General features: G+C 31.6%; 1 protein-coding gene across 5 annotated transcripts in view; it reads right to left on the reverse strand.

Annotated features, from left to right (window-relative positions):
- Positions 1 to 23,789, reverse strand: part of LOC126818772 (unconventional myosin-IXa) — a 79,396-nt gene that overhangs the window by 21,501 nt on the left and 34,106 nt on the right. For 3 of the 5 annotated variants that reach the window (XM_056100313.1, XM_056100315.1, XM_056100317.1), the window contains 24 exons: positions 23,389 to 23,488; positions 21,605 to 21,705; positions 20,285 to 20,339; positions 18,372 to 18,449; positions 17,597 to 17,686; positions 16,015 to 16,128; positions 14,002 to 14,136; positions 13,315 to 13,436; positions 12,810 to 12,951; positions 12,306 to 12,396; positions 11,120 to 11,221; positions 10,913 to 10,988; positions 8,595 to 8,798; positions 8,079 to 8,121; positions 7,533 to 7,640; positions 7,187 to 7,267; positions 6,838 to 6,948; positions 6,376 to 6,498; positions 6,026 to 6,175; positions 4,306 to 4,484; positions 3,253 to 3,429; positions 2,720 to 2,863; positions 2,050 to 2,089; positions 133 to 228 (listed from right to left, as the gene is read on the reverse strand). In XM_056100313.1, the coding sequence (XP_055956288.1) occupies positions 133 to 228; positions 2,050 to 2,089; positions 2,720 to 2,863; positions 3,253 to 3,429; positions 4,306 to 4,484; positions 6,026 to 6,175; positions 6,376 to 6,498; positions 6,838 to 6,948; positions 7,187 to 7,267; positions 7,533 to 7,640; positions 8,079 to 8,121; positions 8,595 to 8,798; positions 10,913 to 10,988; positions 11,120 to 11,221; positions 12,306 to 12,396; positions 12,810 to 12,951; positions 13,315 to 13,436; positions 14,002 to 14,136; positions 16,015 to 16,128; positions 17,597 to 17,686; positions 18,372 to 18,449; positions 20,285 to 20,339; positions 21,605 to 21,705; positions 23,389 to 23,488 (2,662 nt within the window). The remainder of the gene's footprint in view (positions 1 to 132; positions 229 to 2,049; positions 2,090 to 2,719; positions 2,864 to 3,252; positions 3,430 to 4,305; positions 4,485 to 6,025; positions 6,176 to 6,375; positions 6,499 to 6,837; positions 6,949 to 7,186; positions 7,268 to 7,532; positions 7,641 to 8,078; positions 8,122 to 8,594; positions 8,799 to 10,912; positions 10,989 to 11,119; positions 11,222 to 12,305; positions 12,397 to 12,809; positions 12,952 to 13,314; positions 13,437 to 14,001; positions 14,137 to 16,014; positions 16,129 to 17,596; positions 17,687 to 18,371; positions 18,450 to 20,284; positions 20,340 to 21,604; positions 21,706 to 23,388; positions 23,489 to 23,789) is intronic. The other 2 variants (XM_056100316.1, XM_056100314.1) reach the window with 1 other exon arrangement.

Below are 23,789 nucleotides of genomic sequence, written 5' to 3' on the forward strand. Positions count from 1 at the left end.
TGCAAAATATACAATAACTATTTACATATGTGATACCAAAACCCATATTATTAATAAAACTCTATCTATGATCATGGATGCTGGGTTAAGCTAAGCAATAAGCATTGTAAAGTGCAGATAACTCTCACATACCAAATCTGAAAATGATTCTTGTTTTGCTAGCGGAGCTACTGCAGGGCGTTGTCCTCTTTTAGATCCTCGGCGTAATAAAATACTTCTGCCATCAGTCTGGCATGATCAAATAATCATATTTATATTCCAAATAAAAACTTTCATTTAACAAATAGATTAATGATATAAAAATCTAATGAAACCCTAGGAAGTGACATTATGGAGGTAAACTATTGTTAGCATTATATGATAGGGTTATAAAAAAATAACTATCAATAATACCTACAAACTAGGCAGACTATGTGAGGTGGGTTTTTTTTTTTCAGAAGCAATCCAATAAATGAAATGTCCTACTGTTCTGCGAAATCCAATAAGAAAAGAGAATACTATCTAAGAAACTCCTCAGAAAAGGGTTATTGTCTGTTCTAGTTTGAAAACAGACTGAGAAAAAAATGTGTATTATGATTTCATCACTTATTTATAAAGTTTTTTGATATTCTTTTTGAATGCAATTGAATATACCAAGTAGGCTTACTTCTTATTAGTAGATATTACGATATGCTTTATTATTTATTAAATCTAAAAAATGAAAAGCATTTTCATTATGCTTTACATTCTAAAAAGCATTTTCATTATGCTTTACATTCTAAAATTAAAATGAAAGGCCAAAGGAATTTTTGAGCTTTCCAAATCAAAATAAATGATTCTGAATATATTTAAGGTGTAAATTTAATTCAATTTTATTTATCAGACAGTCTTAACTCTACCGTTTGGCCTTTAATTTCATTTTTGTTCTGATCAGAAAGTTTCCCTGTATTTACTGTAACAAGTTTATGTTCCTAACTTTATTTTATATCATGCTTAAATAGAATATGCATGCAAGTATGATTGAACATAATTTCCAATGACTTTATAGTAGCTGGTAGATTTTGAGTAGTTCTTAATCTTGAAGAGAAATTTGGTTAGAAGATTAATCAAGAGCAAATCCTGTATTATTTGCAAAATGCTGAATAACTTTTACCAAATGAATGTGATATTAATTATTAATACATATAATGATGTATACATACTGTCATTAAAAATAAAGGGTTTAATTTTGTTAAAACACATAAAAATATTGTGAATTAAAGAATAGGTGATAAAGCTTTCGAAAAATCAAAATAATTAATGGTATTATTCTTCTTGTATAATAAAATTGTTCTTCAAGATAATGATTTCATTGTTAATTTGTTAAGAGAAACACTGTTATTAACCATTCAGACTTTAAAAATATAAAATGTCTGATAACATTAACTTTGTCCATTAAAAACAAGACCTTCAAATCATATCACAGTTAATTTTAGCTTGATTACAATTAATTCATAAATGGGGTCTTGGGTGAAAGCATATTTTTTATTTCAGAAAAGTATAATACAATCTTTTGAAAGATGCAGTATTTTTACAACCTTTCTAAAAATAAAATAAGAATTTGGATTAGTTTTTTATTTACGTTTAGCTTATTATTTTCTATGGACAAATAATGATAAATGAAGACTATTTATTGGCAGAATGATGATTGTGCCACCTAAACATAATTCAAAACTTGTAATGGCAGAGAGTATTTTTCAAAATGATTTTAAGCTAAGACAAGCTATAAAATATTCTAATATCTTTATCAAGAATAAACTATTGCTGGCATAAAACTATATAAAACTGATGTCTTTTACTTGAGATTACTATTAAATTAGTGTTATAAAATATAAATGGAATCTAGATAGGATTTTCTTTTCTTGAAATCTCTTAAACCAATAAAATTGAATAATGAAATAATAAACACCTATTGCCACCACAAGTTCTGATCAATATATAGATATATTTATCAAGAGTTATAATTGCTGAAATTATGAGCTTTACATGCAATATAAATGAAGTATATAGAGGAAGTGAACATATATTTACCTCATCTTTATTTTGGAATTTTGAAGCAATTTCTTGAACACTGTAAAAGGAATGAGCAATAATGGTCTCCTAAAAGTCATTTAGATCAATTATCTTAATTTAATAAGCACCCATATTATGGTGTATTTAGACTCTATAGCAATATCACATTATCAGACAGTCAATTGTAGTCTCACTCCTACTCCATAAATAGTACCGTATGAGTTATCTTAATGTCACATGACCTCAGTAACACATAACTTGCTTGTAATGGAAGCTGCCATATTGTAGTTAAAATAAATAATAAAAAGATAATAATACAGAATATGCTGAAAATTTCAGGTAAATCGCTTCACTCTGAACTGAGATATTAGCTATTCAATTTTAGACTAGCCTCGAACGTCATAACTACCGTTTGTTCGATAATAAAAAAAAGTCTCAGATATCCACTTCAATGTTAAATCATCCATCATAAAAGGTATTTAAAACTACTAAATATTTCAGGCTAATGATGACATCGAGAGATGATTACGGTCTTGAAAAGCTAATTAATGTTTAATTAATAATTTAGATAACATTTCAGGCCTACAGAAAAACATGCAATAGGCCGATTTTTAAACACATTTTTAACAACAGATTATCTGTGAAATCTGGGATTTCTCCATTCCATAACATTCTCTACAATATTTACCTTTTTTGGCTTTTTGGTGTATCATTTTTAATATCTTTTATAATAACAGGAGATTGTTCTATAAATACAGGCTTCAGACCACCACGGGAGTTGACCTCATGTTCTAGCGTATCGTTTTCTGAATCAGCTAATATTCCGCTACTCCTACAAGATATAAAGTATAAATTCTTCAACAAGAATACCTATTATTCATATATTTAATCCAACATTTTTTAAACAAAATTAGTCAATATACATCTATCTCATTCCAAAATTTTACATAAATACCATATTTCTCTTGTATAATAAGCACAGTGATTTTATGATAAAAATTTCTATGTATAAGATGCACTCTTAATTATTTAAATAATATTCTGTGGTCTTAGCGCAAACTGTGCTAAAATAAAACAATTCAAAATTCTTGCTCCTGATTCACTCGTTAAAACTTTCTGATTTTTTTTGTTCTATTTCTAGAAAATGGAATACAGATAGCCTATCACAAGTTATATATGTAGGTAGACACTATTAATTATCAACATTTATAAAGTACATACGCTTCTGAATCCCTTCTTTCTACTGGACCATATCCTATTTCTAATTCTTCTGCACTGGAACCTTTCATCAAAACACCTTCATCACTAGTAGATGATTGCATATCTTCAAGACGTTTTTGTGCTCTTTGTTCATCCAGTAATCTCTGTTTTTCTTTTTCTTCTCGTAATCTCTGGAACCTTCGATACAGAATGAAAGTTAATCTTACTTAAATTTCATATTAGCCAAATATTGCAATTTTCTGTTATGTTTACTTTGCAAGCTGTTATTGACTGGCAAATACGGAATGGATGGCGTTTTTAATGTATCATCAACACCAACAGTAATTCAGACATTGTCACTTGTGCAATGCTAGGAGTGAGTATTTTGATCAACAGGCATTTCCGCTTATGCCAACGTGCACTGGGTTGACCAATGTGTACAGTGTACATGTTTTTGTACCATCCAAAAAACGAGGCAACACTTTCCTTGGCAGTCCGGCGGAGGCTACGCTTGACAAGTTGGAGGTGAGCTTGAAAATTCCCCACGATCATTCACACCCTAGCAGACACACCAGGGAGATGATAGCTACGAATCGAGTAAACTCTACGTTAACACTGAAGGCCATCCTAATGTAAAACATTCAAAAGTGATCTATGTATGAGCTACTCTAGCTGTGGTCTGACTAGATGGTTCAGTAAAATAATGAGTTAAAGAGAGAGAGAAATGGAGTTTAACGTCCACTCAACACAAACTAGGTCATTTCAAGACTAACACATGGTGGAATTTTATTTCAATAATTTGCTTGCGCGTAGGGGTCTTTAGAAGTGGGAGGAATCCAGAGGACCCGGAGAAAACCCACAAGGTTGGAGAGGCGACCTTGTCATGTACAACTGGGGGATCGAAACCACGCCAGTTGACTCAATGACAGACCTTATGATACAGTGCGCACGTGCAAACCATTCGGCCATCCACCCCCCTTAATGAGTTAAAACTATAAATTCAAATCAATAGCATTATGGTGTGTATAAACCCCTACAACTTAAATCACATTAAACTTGAACCAAACTACTTACTGTTTTTGTGCCAGAAAAGATCTGATGTGGGCTTGTAAAGTTATCACATTTTCTAATGTTTTATTAAACCATTTACGAGTTTTATAACCACGATAATATCTCTGTATAGTCTGAGTTGATTCATCCTCTAGTCGTAAACGATTCAACTTCTTTACAGCCAAAAATCTTCTAACATATTTCTACAATTCAGACGATATTAAATCATAGACAATCATAAAAGTCAAAGTCAATACTTATCCCTATGAAGAAGAATCATAAATAAAGAACTTGTAAGAACAATTCTGACTTGCTGTTAAAATTTCTTGAATTGTAAATACTAACCAGCGGTTGCCAGGCAAGATACGCCTACATTTTGCAAGAGATGATAGAGAACTATTTAAAAAAAAAAAAAGCGATTTTTCATACAATCAGGGGCCATATTCCAGGAAGTTACGGTTCGATATGAGCAAATATTGAAAGGAACCAAGATCTTTGGATTATAACCATACATTTCAAGTTTCATCGAAATAGGATAAAAATTGGACTTCTAGAGTCTCCACAACCATGATATTACATACTTTTACACTATTTGCATACAAGGAGCAACCATTTTGTACGTCAGTTTGGGTCAAATTTTTACGAAATTTGAACTCAACCTTCATTGATGTGTAATGGTGATATATATATAAATGTTTTTTTAAATTGAATACAAATTGTGACTTCTAGCGGGTCCACAAGTTAAAAATGGGATTTTTCGAATAATCAGGTGCCATAATTTGAGAAGTTACAATCCGATATGCACAAATATTGACAGGAACCAAGATTTTGGGATAATAAACATGCATTTCAAGTTTCATCAAAATCGAATCACAATTGTAGCCTCTAGAGGGTCCACAACCATATATTTACACTATTTACGTATTAAGGGCAGCCATTTTGTCCGGCGGTTTAGGTCTGATTTTCATGTGTAATGGTGATATATTCAAACTGTTTTTTAAATTGGATAAAAAATGTGACCTCTACAGGGACCACAGGCTAAAAACGTGACTTTTCGTACAATCAAGGGCCTACAATTCAGGAAGTAACGTTACGATCTGATATATGCGAATATCGAAAGGAACCAAGATCTTTGGGTTATAAACATGTATTTCAAGTTTCATCAAAATTGGATCAAGCTAAAAACATGATTTTTCGTACAATCAGGGGTCATAATCCATAAAGTTTCGATCCGATACATGCCAATATCGAATCGAAAGGAACAAAGATCTTTTGGAGATAAACCTATATTTTAAGTTTCGTCAAAATCGGATAAGAATTATGACCTGTAGAGTGTCCACAAAGAAATTGTGAACGGACGAACAGGTCCGAAGACAAAATACGTCCACATGAAAATGTGGGCATATAAAAGAGCATATAAAATTCCTATTTTAGATAAAATTTGCATATGCTGTACATCCTAAAATTTTTGTAGATACCATCAATTTCAACATGCTTCATGTTCTGCACATGACTGATGATCTCTGCTGATCACTGACAGAAGAACGATTCCAAAGAAAAATTTCTTGTACACTTAGAATGTAAAAATGCTTAAATAATTACAATTCTTGTAACATGTTCTGTGCATATAAAAGTTGGTCTAACTGTATTTAATAATTAACTGCTAAATTATATCCCCAACGCAAGATCACCCCAAATCCTGATTTCCACAATAAACATTCTTGTGAAAATAGTGGTAATTTACCTGCATAATTAGACTAGCCCATCTAAGTCGAATAAACAATTTTCTTTCTAAATAACTCTTCATCCATCTCTGTATTCGTACAACCCTCTCCATTATAGCTCTGTGTAATGCTTCATCTAATAACATTTTTTCACTCTCTCGTAAAAATACCTGCAAATTTCAATAATTGAATAAGTTAACTGGCTGTTGTACAGGGTAGTCTTGAAATGTACAACACACATAGTAACAGAGCAGTTTACTTTAAAGGACGATTTAAATAAGGAAGTACCCAACTTGATAAATCACCCAGTAAAGGAGATATTAAGTTTTACACAAAAACCCCCCCAAAAAAACATACAATATATACCTACCTTGGTTTTACCTATTTGGTAATGTTCTAGACTTAATTCCATATTTTCTAGAAAATTTTTAACATCTTCTTTAGAACTAACCAGACCTCGAGGAAGTAGAATTTTGTATAACTGGATAAATTCCTGAAGTATAAAAATATTAGTCATAAAAGTATTTTGACACTTTAAATCTATCTTCAAGGTGTAGAAGAAGTTATTTAGCCCAAACTTCACTTGTTGGTCCATTCATTACTGCAAGACAATCACTAACCCTCAGTCATAAGCAAAACAATTTAGACTCTGTCTGGACCAAGCCTGTGGTTTTCAGTGAGCTTTGTCAAGTTGCGGTCATGACCAGCTGATTTCAGTCAAAGACAAACTGTCCGCAAGAAGACAAGAAATGAGAGAATGAAAGATGCTATTAGAGGTAAAAATACATTTTTGGATTACAAATATTTACTTGCTAATAAAACATATATTTACCTCAAAAGTTAATCTATAGTTGTAACCGGACTGTCGTATTTTCACTGTGGCTAGCATTCCAGTATATCTTAACTGACGTAAAACTATTTCTTCATTAAAATCACACGCAGCCTGTAAAATATTGTCATTGAAATCGAAAACAATTTTTCAATGATCCTTACACAGTAGAATCCCATGAAACAGACATAATTTGCTCAAATTACAAACATGGTAGATGATATCTCATAAACACTGTACAGACAATAGTAGTCTCTTTAAAGATGGATACATTTAATCTAAACAAACATTATGCATAATTCTGTCAATAATAAGCAGCTCATAAATTAAAAGAGAACATGGTGTACTTTACCTTATCAGCATTTGATTTTATGCATCTAATAAAGAATGGATTTGCTTGATTCAATGTTTGCATCAGCCGAGATAAAGACCACTGAACAAAAAAAACAAAAAAACAATATCAAATAAAATTCATATACATATCTGAAAAATATACGTTTTACTTGCAACAAACATCCCCTTAAAGTTTCTTTTTAAAAATGAAGAAGAGCAGATAGGATTAAAAATGATTTTTACCAAGGTATAAATTTGAGATAATATTTCAAATGAATACATCCTACCGTGACTTGGAACTTATAAGTAGTCATCTTTAAAAATATGAAAATTTTGTATTAAATTTTTCTATAATGTAAATTTACCTGAAACTGTGCACTGACACTGGGTGGTTGTCGTTTAGAAGCATATCCTCCACCTCCATATGTAGACCTACCCGCAATAGCCTTTAATGTTTTTATATCACGAAAACTCTAAAATATCATATAAATAATACAATATACCATAAATATAATATCACATTGATAATGTATTTGACACATTTTCAAATAATTATTTTCGGGGAATATGTATCCAATTGTACGGCCTCAACTGTAACATTGGTTTTGTTGTACAGTTATCCTAACTTGGTCTATTAAAGACTTACTGCCATTCTGTGCAGATGGTATAAACAAGCCAGTCATTTATACAATCTTTTGATGTGCCTCTTTTTAAACTGATTGATTTCAAGCCAGGGTATTGAATGAAATGTTAAATAATCAATCTGAGTAAATTTTAGCATGGATTAAGGAATGAAAAAATTATACATTATCCGAAAATGCAAAATCAAGATAGTAGTTTTCAAACTTTTTACTGCAATCACAGAACAGTGGTGGATTTATATATAATTGTTTAAAGATTGCTTTACTTACCAAAGACGGTGGCCTTGGCTTAGGTTTAAATGATTTGTTTCTCCTACAAATAAAATAAAATAATGGTTTCATTTTTAACTTCACTGACCACTACAAAATACTTTACATATGGTAAATCCAACAATATGCTTGAAAATCTTGGGTGGGTGAGTCTCCATTCATTTTCTGGCCTGTTGGCAATGGTCTACCATATTGTTTTGTGTTTTTTTAATATTTCTCAGTTTCAGATTTCAGCTATTTAATGCAATAGTTGAAAAGCAAGTTGCTATGACAAAGTTTGTCATTGATAGGCATCTACCTGGAGTCAAGTTAAAAACAGTCCTACATTTAATTTGTGTTACCTCCATAGAATCAGTGTCGAAAACGGATATTGACATTTTAGCAATTATCAATTGGTTGGATACAAAATAAAAACAAAATAAATTTCTAATATATATAAATTAAAATTTTGTAAACATGTATCGAAAAAAAATAAATAAAAACATTTATTACAATAAAAAAAACCAAAAAACATACGATATAAGTTTTCTAGCACGACGGATATGTTTGGCCTCGGCTTCAGGTAAATTATTCTCTAGATTTGTTGATAATATCAGATTGTCAATAACATCGCCATTTGGACCATGCCTCTTGACAAACACATCATCATCACTATCCATTTGGTCACATGCGTTTCCATGCAAATCAGACAAAGGTTGACTATTGGGGTCATTAGTGCCGCTAATAAATAAAGAGTAAACTAAAAATCTAAGCATACACACAAAAAAATAATTGCAAAAAAAATCCGACTAAATACACAATTTACACACAAATATTTATCAAACAAATTTCAACAACATGCATCTAATAACTAAAGAACTACATATATTATAATGACTCATATGAGGGATACGATATTAGGTTAATTTGAACAAATACATTTTATATACGAGTATGTTACTGCTACACAACATTTGTGACTAGGTCTAGAAGAACCCTTTGGTTTCTAGCAAGCCTAGGTCAGTTGAATTTGATGACCAATCAAGCTGTGGCTGTGAATGGTTGATTCTGGTGATTAAACGATCAGTCCACGAAAGCATGTGAGAAGGATGCAACACACGATTATATCCTGTATGGTGCTAGAACCATGAGGTAGACATATTGGAATCTTATATTCAGTTTTATATAAGTACTTGTTACTGGTAGCTGTTGTATGTACTGGTAATATTTTCAGGTGTGTATCTTAAAAATATTCTTTAATCATAAATAAAATTCTGGTCTATGAATGTAAGTCTGGGTTTGAATCCCACTTTTGACACTAAATTGATTGTACCTAAGTTTAATAAAAAAATTTTACAACAACATATGTTATAATAGGTTGATTATAGGTGTACAAAGTTTCATAAGGACATATTGAATGGTTTGAAATATGCTCTGGAAACAAAACTGAGACAGACAGAACCCATTTCAGTATCCCTCTCTTAAATTTGTTCACACAGAAAAACAAAATATTATTTTAGTAAGAGCTATGACAATGTATAATAAACAAAATTAGTTCCTGACATAGATCATAATCAGTATCTAAATGCTGTCCTATGTTATAACAACCTATATAACTCAATAGAATTAATTCATTAGCAGATCTTTTAAGTAGGTCATACAATATTTCTATTGCTGTTTCTTTGCAGTGACTGAATAACAACAAATGCAAGTGTGTGAAGGCCCATTTCAAATGTACAAGAAAGTTATTACTGAACAATGCTCACAGATACTGCACACTTCTAAAGGACACTAACAATGGGCTCACATTTCTATATATCATACCGATTTGTATAACCTCATACATTAGTATCAATAGTTATATTAGTAACTAACAAACACTTCCCCATTGGAGGAGGGCTAGTTCTTATTCAGATCATCTAAAGTTTTATAATCATCACGTTAGAAGTGTACACCGAGTCAAAATTCTTACCAGAGTCAGTCTACACTTCTAACACTAAAGACTGGATAATAGAAACTAGCCCTCACTTCTCATTCCATCTGTTCAATCCAAATAACAAGACTGAACACTCAAGGGAAGGAATGCAGAAACTTACTGAATTTTACGTAGAATTTTCATGGTTTGAGCAACGTAGAAAAATCTTGAAGTAAAAATGGCAATGTTTTCTTTAATTCTATCTAATAATGATATTCATCATTCGCTACATCTTGGGAGATGAAAAAGACTACATATGTGTTTAAAGGATAAGAAGGTTTAGTTATAAGCTGATAGAGTAGACGTTACAAGATAAGATACTGTCTATAACTATATAATATCGTAATGCATGGTTTGTGTTGGAACTATTTTAAATGAATGGATACTATTCTTTAAGTCTATTTCTTATGCCAAACTTATTATGTTAGATGCATTCCATTTCATGTTAAAATCTATGCACTTGTAGTTATGCAGTATGGTTTGGCATGGTGACTTTCTAGGGACAAAATTCACTGTAGGAGTACATTATCTCATCTCTTGGCAAAATCCGGTGTGGTTATTTACTAACTTCTTAATAAACAGTGGCACAACTCACTAAACAATATACAAAATTTTTGTTGAAATATTTCTTTATATTCATTAAACAAAGTCTTTTTTTCCAGATCACAAACTATTTTAACAATTTTACATGATGTTGTCTATTTAAAATATATATTGGGGAAATTGTGCAACTATTTAAAGATTTGATAAGACTTGATGTTAAAATCGGTTGAAAATTTCATGTGTAAGATCTTTGAAATATTTTATGTAGGATCTAATCTCTGCATGTGACCACCTACCTATATTGTATGTATTTATTTAAAATTGTGAATTAACTTACTTGAGCAAGCCATCGTTCTGGTCTTGTAGAAGCTGAGTGTCAGATAATCTTTTCTTGGCAATTACATTTGCCCCCTCTGAAAAATATCATCAAACACCTTTCAGTAAAGACAAAGCATGTTGTGAGACAAACTTAAGAAGTCTATTTTAACAAATCATGGTCAAAAATCATCATATGATAAATTGGTTTAGAAAATTTGCAACTTACCTCCATGCTTTCTCCATTTTTTACCAGAATCTAAGAAAGCAAAGAAGCAACGGAAAAATGCCCGAACTATTGCCCACCGTAAAACAGCAACTGGATCAATACCTACGAATAATGAATGAATGAAAGTTGAAGCCGAGGGAAATTTGCCAGGGCAGTTATTGAATTCCAAATGTCAAGGGTTCTTTTATGTGCATGCCAACAGCCAAGGTGTACCATGGGACCTCGTTTTTTTTTTTGTCCCATTCAACAATAAGACGTTACTTATTAGACCCGCCATCCCAAGCCACTGACAGGGAGAAAACAACGCTGGAAAATCTCTGAGAACTTTCTAATCAACACCAGGATTGAACCACAGACCTCCTGGTTAGTGAGCTAGTGTGTTACTCACCATGCCGGTTAGTGAGCTAGTGTGTTACTCACCATGCCGGTTAGTGAGCTAGTGTTTTACTCACCATGCCACTATGACTCCACTTACAAATAACAAATCATATGAAATGAAATGGGGTTTAACATCCTACTTACAAATAACAAATCATGAAGAATCATATGATGTGGTATAAATACTACTTAAAGATACATTATGCAGGAGCTAAATCTGCCTAATGCAGGTCTTTCTTTTGGCCTTAAATGTTATATAAACTATTAATTAAAAATTAACATAACATGACAAAACTATAATCAACTGTCTAGGCCATTGGATGGCTCTGATTTAAGTAGATTAGAATGGTTTGGCCCTTTAATATTCTAATTTAAAAATGGATAAGCGAGGCTAAGTCTGGAATATACAAATACCGTGGTTACAATAATAATCAATCAATGCACACACCTTGTCAAAACTACAAACAGTGATAACATGGCTCACAGTACAGTAATTTGAATAAAATTTTCAATATATTCATTTTGCATTATCTACTTTTGAACTATTATAGCAAAAATGGCCAGCTTGTTATCTAAATCTTACATAATGTATCTTTAAATGTGCATTTCATTCACTATCCTAAAAAGACATCTTCCAATGATTGATGTCTCTAGCTAAAAGATAAAATTAAGTTTATGTTTTGCAAAAACTAATATTCAATTTGAAAGAGAAGTAACAAATGGATATGTTTATTAATAAGAAGCCAACTTTAGCCAATAAATAAGGTTCTTTATTACGAGTGATACATATAGACCTACATGTACTTACCCATTAATTCACGGACAAAAGATAAACTACTCTTCTTTAAGACCCCAACAATATCTGTTCTTATTTGATCAGAATTCTTCTCTCGAAAATCCTGATATGCAAAAGCAATTATTAATTGTTATTCTAATATTTTCAGTTAACATGACCAGTTTTTTAGGAAATTAATAATGCAAGCTCGGGCATCATATAAGGTTTATAATCAATTACTGGTACTAAGAGAGAGAGAGAGAGAAATGGGGTTTTAACGTCCACTCAGGACTAACATGTCACAACTGTATTTTAATAATTTCATTACATGTAGGGGTCTTTAGCTGTACAATAAAATTGAAACACCAGGAAAACACCCTACTATTTGGGATCAAATCCATACAAATTGACTCAATGACAGACCTTATGATCTAAGATTCATGTGTTAAGCCACCTGAACACCCACTAAACCTTACAAGTTTCTCAAGGCGGTAATGGAGTCTTTCCTGAACAAATTACAACATCAGAATAGTTTACCTTCGTCTGATATTTAACTTTTCCTGCGTAGTGCATGATAACAAATGCTGATTCTCTTAGCGTAGGGACATTATAATACACATTGTCTTTATGAACATGAGTGAATTTTGACAATAATGTTTCATTGGTAGCACCTGGAAAACTGGAAACAAAAATAAAATAAAAACTTGATTTAAATAAGTCAATTAAACAAAAACTATTTCATTAGAATAAAATAAATTATAGTTCCCATATTGTATCAGTAATATTTACACTTTGCAGACAAATTTTTGACGAATTCAATTCTGTGATGACAATGGTAAGTATGATGCACAAGGAAACATGTGCTTACTCTCTTTAAGAATTTATATTTTACCACCATTCCGTAGATTAGATGCATATTTTCTGTACCAATTATTTCTAGAAAGAACGTGCCTTAATCAGGTTGTAAAGCAAATCTGGGATGTCCCTGTCACATTTATTTTGTAATACTGATTTTCAAATTCTGAATGAGAAGAAAACTTACTTGCACTCTTCATCCAAAAGACAAAATAAACCTTTTGGTCTACTAGAGAATAGTTCTAAACAACGAGTATTATCTATAAATTCTATATTCTTCCACTGTATTCCTTCTCTCTGATATTCTTCCTGTAATACATAACAGATATATTTACTTTATTACAACCATCTATATATAATTTAGTAATTAATACATTAACTAGTGTATAGTGCATTGAGTTTTACTTTATTTTTTATTACAGTTTATATTGTCAGTTACTGAATATTTATGAAATGTTTTGGTCAAACACATCAATTTTATCCAATCAAAATAATTGCACTGGTATCCATAAATTTGTAGGTGCCTGTGTAATTTGATTGGCAGGTGTGTATCAAAGTCGAAAACATGGAGAACTTCAGTTTATTTTAACCATTTTGGGCAATCAAAGATTTTAACATCTTGGATTGTGATATACTCGTACATATACTGTATTAGTAAGTGCAGGAGGACTGCACTTACTAAACAGATTCAATAAGACAAACCTGCAGACAAGACACAGACATTGCAAGCAATAAACAACAAATATCGAATCAAGTGAGAGTCCACTACGCTGTACTTTGCTTTCTCAAGCAGTGGTTTTTATGTAACAGCTTCATTGCCATTACAATGTTTCACTACCTATATACATGTCTTCTATTGTTTTGTTTTTCTTACCTGTTCAAACTTAAATATATGCTGATTGAAATAATACTGGAGATGTTCATTTGCATAATTTATGCAAAACTGTTCATAGCTGTTGGTTCCAAAGTCTTCAAACCCAAATATATCTAGAACTCCTATTGAATTACCCTGTTAATAATAAAAAATACATAACAGTACGAGTGTGCAATAATTATGTCAAGAATGTACTTTTGGAATAAAGGTTTTGATTATCACACACAATTTGAAGATATCTTTAAAATAGTGTATTTTGGTAATAATATTATCAAACATGACCTGGACAATAAAAGAATGATTTTCTTAATCAATTCAGAATGACATTTGTTTCATTTGTACATACTTAGTCTTCAATAGAGGGTATGTATGTGCATCTTTAAAAAAAAAATGAAAAGTAAGGGTTTTACACCCTACTTTTGAGCACCAGTAGGGCTAATGAAGATAGGTATACATAATACAGTGTGCTGTGCTGGAAAGTTTACCCAGACAGCAATTGAATTCCAACTGTCAGTGGTTCTTCCAGTTGTAAAGAATGTGAGAAAACCAAGCTGGAAAATCTAGGGGAACAAATAAAGTGAGATAATGATCCCTTTAAGCCTCGCATGTGTTTTGACATGCACAGGTCGTAGGGTTTGGTATAGTTAGCAGACCAGCCGTAAGAAACTGGGTGAAAATTTTGTATGTGTGCAGGACCTAAAGTTTCTACGGCCAGTTTGAGATCTTCTATGGTGAAGAAAAATCTCAAGTGTTGATTAAGTTTCATGCACAGGTTTACTAAAATTTCCCCCGTAGACTGCTCTTAGAAGCACATACGGTGGGTTGTGAGCTAGGCTTTAAGTAACCATAAAAACCTATAAATACATGGATTGTATTGGATATTATTTTAAATCTTTTCATATGATATCCACAAATATTACATTGCATAGAAACATATTCAATGGTTAATGAAAATCATTCTTTTTTGTCCAAATAATCAGTTAAAATATAAAATACTAATAATTTTGATAACAATCAATTCAAATAAAATAATGGTAATATTGATAATAATCAATTAAATTATTAAAAAAATAATAATAATATTGATGATAATAATAATAATAAAACTGAGGGTTTTAAAAAGAAAAGCTTACACGTCTATTTAGAGAATTCCCCATAACTGTAAAGACTGGCTGTTTAAAACAAAGCGACATGATATTAAAAGCCTATTATTTGCAACAACAAAACACAACTGATAAAAGCAAATTACAGCACACTAAAAAAGCCAAGGAATGAACTCTTCAATTCTTACATCAAATAATGATCTTTAACTTATAAAAACAACTTCTATGCAAATCCTAAGGGCATTGAAATAATGGTATCTACTAAAGCAGTTACTGATGAAAATAGTATTTATTATAAAAGTGTACAATTTTAGAAGTTAATATTATTAGTATTGCATCTTATTAGACAATTTTGAATGTTAGAAATGGCTGTGCTTAGTAAAACCTAGTGTTGATAAATGCAATTGTTAATGATTTAATAAATCTAGTATAAAAATGCTTTGAGACAATCACAAAACGCTGTTGTCAAATCCTCCAAAAAGATTATCAACACTGTCCATTAAACAAAAATTAGTCAGAAAAACTCTTGGGTTACGTATGTTACACAGACAGGCTTGATTAAAAATTCTTTATCAATATCAGTTAATCGATATGTCATATAATGAGAAACGAGAAATGCTTTAGGAGAAGTTTTTCTCTATCGGTACTAAAGAAGGTGTAAAAAATAAAACCGCAACAAACAACCAAAACTCAACAAAAAAACAACCAAATGAAAAAAAACAATAGAAGGAAGAAATAAAACCATAACATCTGACAAATAAATTATCGATTGATTCCGAGAATTGATGAACAAAATCAGAATTAAACCATGATCAATCAACAACCATAACCACGAAGCATGCGGCTCACAAATTCTACCCACTTTGACAGCTAGTGATGGTGACTTGGGACTTATTTCATCAGTGTGTACCTGGTGATCGCTGTTATGTTTCTTGGCCAATAATGCTTGGTTTACTTTCAATACAATCCAATCAAACAAGGCACCATATATACATTTAGCCATGGCATTTCGGGTAGATATTGCCTGAAAAATATACACAAAAATATTGGTATAGATGGGAATTAAACTAAACTAATGAATGGGGAAGAAGTGGTTAGTCAGCAATAAAAACAATTTCTCATAATGCTATCTGTTGTAGCAATCATGACAGATGCATTATGTAAGAGCTAAATTTGCTTATTGTAGATATTTCATCTGGCTTCAAATGTAGGGTGCCCAACCATAAATAAATATCTCCAAATATCTTGACAACTACACCAGAATATTTATATATATACATGTACCAAACCCTAAATCAGTTTCGTACATTTATAGTCACTAGATAAACGGCTATGACCATTTAATCATCCATAAATAATAGACTGAAAAATGGTTACTAGTGTCGTCCATAACAGCCAGGCACTTTTGAGTAAAAAATAGGTTACATGCTCTTGTTTTGAAATTAGTCTCGTTTAACCAGTTTACCGATCATTCTCCATCTGATTGACAGGCTGGGATAGTCAAGACTACTTTTTTACGAAACATAACACAAAGGTGAAACAAGAAATTGAATTTAGAAACACGCACGTTAGGCAACTCAACAATTGTTTTAAGAAGCTTGTAAAAGTAAAATGAAACTACTGCTAGTATCATGTTCTTGCCTAACCTGAGTGTTTCAAAGATATTATTTGTACTAAACCAAAAGATGCCGCTCCTAACGGTATAGTTAATGAAAGAACATACTTTCTAAAGCTGCTGTAATAACCAAAATGTTAAATATTACTGCTATTCAGAATTGTCAAAAATAGATTTTTTTACATCTGTAATAGTTGATAGATGTGTAGAGAATTTCACGTATGATGGCTATTTATAGACTCTAGAGTCAAGTGGTATCATACCGCGTGACTAGCCAGTAATCAATTCGAGACAAGTCACTGAACCGTGCACATTTGCCGTGACAAATTCAACTTTCAGTAGAGAGAGAGAGAGAGAGAGAGAGAGAGATGGGGTTTAACGTCCACTCGACACAAACTAGGTCATTTCGGGACTAACATTTGGTTTAATTTTATTTCAATAATTCGCTTGCGCGTAGGGTTCTTTAGCAGTGGGAGGAAACCGGAGGACCTGGAGAAAACCCACGAGGTTGGACAGGCGACCCTATTCCTTGTCACGTACAACCGGGGATTCGAAACCACGCCAGTTGACTCAATGACAGGCCTTATGATACAGCACGCACGTGCTAACCATTCGGTCATCCAACCCCCCAACTTTCAGTAGAGAAAATACCCATAATCTATTGACTCTGGGTCATCGGATGGCTCTGATGTTAAGTAGATTACATCACAGCAGCCATTTAAGAATTTACCGATATAAAAAAACAAATCGAGACTCAAGTACTGTTGCTACGATAATAAACAATCTATGCTACATTTTTGTCAAAACTTCAAACACTCATAACAGTAATATGGGTGAATAAGATGTTCGATGAATTAAAACAACTACAGCAACTTACATCTTCCATTTTATAATTAATAACCACTGTTTCTCCACCAGCTATTGTTTTTTTCTGAGTCAAAGCATCTATCACAGTTTTCTCTTTCACCTGTAGAAAACAAACATTAATATCCCTATAACTAATGGAATCTCATAATCTATTTATATAACAGCTGATAAATTAAATAAATCAGAGGTGAAAAGAGATTTGTAGGATATTTTTCTATTTATCATCAGAGTGACTAACTGAAAAATATTGAAGTTAGCTTGACACAGATATTAGACAATATCACCAGTTGAATACATTACAGAGAGAAACGTGTATATAGCAAAATCACTGGTAGGTCAATCTATGTTATGCTTCATGTTATTATCTCCCTTTATCTACTTGATATTTTCTATGGGGAAACTCGACTGACCGTTCCAGAACTGAATTCTCTTAATTCCAAAAATAGTTAGAAGGGGGATTTCAGGCTACATATATATAAAATATATATGAATATAAATATAAAAATATCTCAACTAACAATGACAGCTGAACTATATTCGTTGTGTTTAATTATGTCACATTTCTACTCACACCACCTCCGCTGTGGGGACTGACAGAATAGTAACAGGACTGATAGGCAGTTCTGTCATTTCATCACATTCAGGACTGATAATCGAGCATCCCCTATGACAAAAGCACCCTGCTCCACCCTCACCAAATAAACTAATGCACAGTGGATTATCATATTTTCACAACACAAGTAATATTTTGTGATACAATAAAAGAAGCACACATATTTTTTTACCTTAAGTAAGTTAGAGATTATTTCTACTGTATCTTCATTTTTAATTGATACAGATTCATCATGGTGTTGATCTCCTTTCTGAAATAAAAATGACAATATATTCTTATCTTTTATCTTTTATTGTTCAAAATGATAAAAAAAAAATGATATGAAACTAAATAAATACACATAATCTAATTAACTCATAATTCCATAAAAAAATAATAAGAAACTAAAATAATTACACAATTTGATTAGCTCACATTCTTCGTTTGACCACATGAAAATAATAAATTAGAAGAGATGGTATTTGATCCTTTTATCTTAAATTCGACAGTATGTCCCTTTAGTAAAAATAAACAGCTTGTTGCATATTCTTGTAGTAGGAATAACCGTATTTACTGAGTATTCATTCATGATTTTGCCATGCATATGCATTTCCTAACAACTGAATTACTAAATAACATGGATCTGTTTAACAAAAGAGATTGTGTATTCAACTAAAAATCACATTGTAATATATTGTAATACAGTCATCCGTATTCCAATACTATCGCATTACCGGTATATAATAAAATCCATTTTCAAGGGGGAAAACCCTATATTTCATTGATCAGGTTTTGATAAAAACAATTTCGTTCATATATTTGTAGAAATTTTCTAATGGAATTTTGGAATTAGAATGCTTGTAAAACACCAAAATATAATTTCAGATTCAGGCATACTAAACTTACACTGTGTCTACAACTAGCTCCGGTTGAGAACACTAAGCTAGTTGACCGACATTTTAATTCCTTAGTCGAAAACACTAAGTATACTTCACGAATTGTGAGAAGTATCATTTCGCTTCCATATAGAGAAGTTTTATTTAGTCTTTGTGTGTATAACAGATGTGAAATGGAGTTAAACTGCATTACAAAATAATATACTAATTTTGAGATATGGTGGTCATTCTGGGCAGAGATTAATTATTCTCGAAGTAGTTAGTTCTCTTTGTGCAGAATGTTCAGTAGGCCTACATTAAAGGACCTAAGTCCGTAACTCAAAATCCTCCAAAATCTTCGACATCGAATTATTGGTCAATTTAAATCAACATTGATGATGTAAACTTACCGGGAAAAGATGAGCTTCTGATATCCGATATTTAAGATAAAATAATTTTTTTAACATTGGTACACGAATCGTGTACCATAATGCGCTCCAGCCCCAGTTGTATTGAGAGACTCGAGGGACGAGGCTAGACACATTGCACCAAAAACAAATGGAGTTATGTAGACTAGAATAACTAGACGCTAGAAATTTGCACTCGATTGAGATTGCTGACTTATTTCGCCGAACATAACTGATTTGAAATTGGAGTAAAAACGGAAACTATTAAATGTAAATCAGTTTATATACATTCATATTACAGTATTGTATGTGTTGCGACCCACTTTTGTGAATTTCTAGATCCCAAATGTTAGCGATTTAGCTCCTTTAAATATATATCTGAAATCACCAATAATTTATACAAACTTTTTTTGGACTATTGCTTAATTGAATTTTAATGAATTAAATCATAGAAAGTATGTTTGATGAACAGAGAATAAAAACAATCACCAAAAGTCTATTTTCAAACAAAATGAAAGTAGAATGAAATACTGATATGCCAAATATCGTATTGCAATACATTGCATAATATCTGTTTTTCAAATTATTGATTTATTGGGGGGCAGCTTCATGTATAAATGAATTATGTACTGGTACATGTAAATCAAATATATAGCTATAGCGATATAAATGGAGCCCAGACAGAGAAAGGTTTCAAAAAGGTTATTGGGAATTTTGTTCTTCGTTTTGTGTTTAATAAAATGTCTTTTTGTAAATCTAAATTTCATCATTAAATATGGGAGGATACTGATGGCAGTATAAAAGGATTGGTAAGCATAACTGACCTTTTTAAATTCTATATTACCCAAATGGAGAACAGCAGATAAAACACTGAAAATTCTGTAAGAAAAATACAAATTTCAATTAACAAATGCCCTAAATAATTAAATAAATACAAATTTTAGGATGAGATAATTATATTTATTATCAGTGTCTAAGAGTGAGAAAGATGGAGCCTAAGGGAAATAAAGATCAATTAGGTTATGTTACATATTCATCTAATTGATGATGTAGATCTAAAGTTTAATTAGTCTGTCAGTTTATCAACTAGAATGATTTATCATTATAATCTACACTGTAGCTATTTTGATATGTCAGTAGTTTGTCACTTTTTCAGGCCTCTATTTTATAACAGATTAATATATTATATACACCCAAACAATAATATAACTTTCTTTTGGAAAATAATATATGCCCCAACTGTGTATTTAATACATGCATATAGTTTTCAAATAGGCTACTTAAATTTTGATCCCTATTGATAACTATTTTAAGTCCTTGATATCCTACTAATTTGGCTTTTTTGTCTCATTTCTATAAAGAGAATAGTTTATAAACTGTTTTCTTTAATGTGCTGACACTGAGATGTCTTGTGAACACACAGTCCATCATGACTTGCACGGGAATAATATGTTTAGGAAATATGGATTGTTTCCCTTGCTGTGAGTTTGTTTTCCTTTTGACTGAAGCCTGTGACTGCCCCCAAATCCATTCCCTTGATTTGATAAAACTTTTGTTGTTTGTGGCCTCAATGTCTGTGGGCTGTGTGTCTTGCCAGCAGGTTTGGTCGGTTGGTGTTTGTTTATGTGCAGTGTGGGTCTCACTGGTTATATTTTTTTGTAATATAGTAACCAAGTTATTGAATATATTTTCATATATGATATATTCATCATTTTAGTTAATAATAACAGGACATGACTCAAGTTTTAGAGTTAATTTAAGAGTAAACCATTTGACCTATTGAGCTTGAGGGTTTTCTCATTGGTTGCTGATCTGTATTAATGATTCTTAATCATCGCTAAAAAACCTGGGAGTGCATATATTGATCTTTGAACATTAGTGAATGTAGAGCTTACTGAGATACAGTAGCCGGAGGTTAGAGTTTAAAATTAAAAATTCTACACGAAGGTGACATTTTGTTCTTAACTGGTGATGAAATAGGCCAATATTTGAAGCTGCTAGCATTAAAAATATCTCAAGAACATATCCGATTCTTCTCCAAGTCTGCCTTTGATGACAGTGCTAATTCAGTTTAACATCCGATAATAAAGCACACAATTTTATACTGGTTTGATACATATTAAATGTACATTATCCTATTATACCTTCTTTGTGTTTCTGGAGAAAATCCCACCATCTCCATGGACTGTTTAAGTCGAGCAAATTCATATTTTTCATCTGTTCCTTCAAGAATCACACAATTACTCTGTAAAACAAATAAACCTCTTATAAAATAATTTAACCGTATACAAATTAAATAGAATTTTGGTTCAATAGTCAAACAATATACATTTTTAAAAATATAGGTTGCCAGGCAACGAAACATACACACACAGCAACTAAATCGTCCGAGCAGTCGACAAGGGTTGCCACAGATTTACAAGACAATTTCATACAGATCAGAATATATTTTTTGTCGTTTGGGGGTTCACAAGGTTCTACAATCAGAAATAAGTGTCTTAACTATGGAAGTAATTTACAGAAAATTTTGAAATTTGACAGGCTTTTTCGTTTTACTAATTCAAATTATGCAAATAGATTTCATAAGATCGGATGATAACTTTTGTCATTCGAACGTTCACAAGGTTTAAAAAGTAAAACAAGGGCCATAACTCTAGAAATAATTGACGGAAATTGCTGAAATTCAATAGACCTCTGTTTCACAACAGAAACAATTGCTATAACATAGACATAATAAACAGATATTGCTGAAATTCAATACGATTCTTATTTTTACTAATTTAATTGACGCATATAAATTTCATACAGATCAGCAGATAACTTTTGATGTTAGAGCGCTTACAAGATGCAACAAAGAGAAATTTCACAAAGATTGGATGATAACTTTTGGCATTAGAGTGTTCACAATGTTCAACAAAATGAAACAAGGGCCATAACTCCAGACGTAATGAATGGAAATTATAGAAATTAAATAGGATTCTTCATCTTACTAATGTAAACAACATTTTAAAACAATTGGATGATAATTATTGGTGTAAGATTGTTCACATGAAATTGTGGATGACGGACCGTGGGGCGATAGCAATATACGTCCACATTTCCATGTGGGCGTACAATAATCCACGACAGCCATTTATAAAGAACAATGGTGGGGAGGGGAAATCCACACAATACTGAATTATACAAACATTAGGACTCCACTTTCTGTAACTACAGGTTTTATTATCCCAATATCAAACTAGTTTAAAACTAAGATGTAATGATTCCTAAAAGAAGTGTCAGTTATCTTGTTATACATTGAACCGTTACTTAATCAACATGATGTTTGACTCAATAAATATTGGTTTCAACAGTTTATTCTTGACTTTTACAACTTGAGACTGTCAAATGATGTTGATTTTTACAGTTTGTTGATTTATTCAAGTGTTTGCCTACTGGACAAAAACCATTTTGCTTTATCTGCAGAGATCTTACTCAAATTTTAATAGTTAAAAAATATTCCTTGCAACATCTTGTGTATTTTGTCATCTATGGAAAAATGCATACAAAATTTTCCATTGCCAAAATTTGTTTGAACAAAATAATGATTTTTCCCATATTCCAAAATATACAGAAATGTTGCAATATACGTCCACGGTGAGAGAATACATCATGGTCTAAGTAAACTGCATACTACTCTCTAGTTGTTTGTTATTGTTTACTTGATGATCTTCACCTGGAATAATTGCTGATCAACAAACTGCTGTTTTATAATAATTTCTCCCTCCAAAAAGTCAAAAAAATTTAAAAGCTCATATTTCAAGATTCTGATCGAAAATTAGGTCAGTGGGACAGGAGAGTTAAATTCAGTACACAACCCTAATTTGGTAAAAAAAAAATTCAAGGTGGCAAGATTTGCAATCATTTACTATTTTGTTTTAATACATACACATGAAAGATAGTTATATTCTTCAGGTTTTGTCAGATGTAAGGAATGTCTCTCAGTATCATCAGCTCCAGCCAGTAGGTAGTAGAATACATGGTAATTTCTACAACAGAAAATAAATACATTAAATATATGGTATCATCATTTAAAATCACATTATTACTGCTATAGTCATTTATGTAGAAGTGATTAATATAGCTGTGAATATATATATATATATATATATATATATATATATATTTGGGGGGGGGGGAGTATTCTTGATCTATTGTGAAAGACAGTTATGCTTTTGCCAGGGATTTCCAGCAGGAGTCTATTGTTGCACAATTATCAACTTACTGGTAAATGCATTGATTCAAAATGCAGAAATTATTTTTAAACGATCTGTTACTGCATATATTTTG

This window comes from Patella vulgata, chromosome 4, assembly GCF_932274485.2.
Source record: "Patella vulgata chromosome 4, xgPatVulg1.2, whole genome shotgun sequence".
NCBI classification, from domain to species: domain Eukaryota; kingdom Metazoa; phylum Mollusca; class Gastropoda; family Patellidae; genus Patella; species Patella vulgata.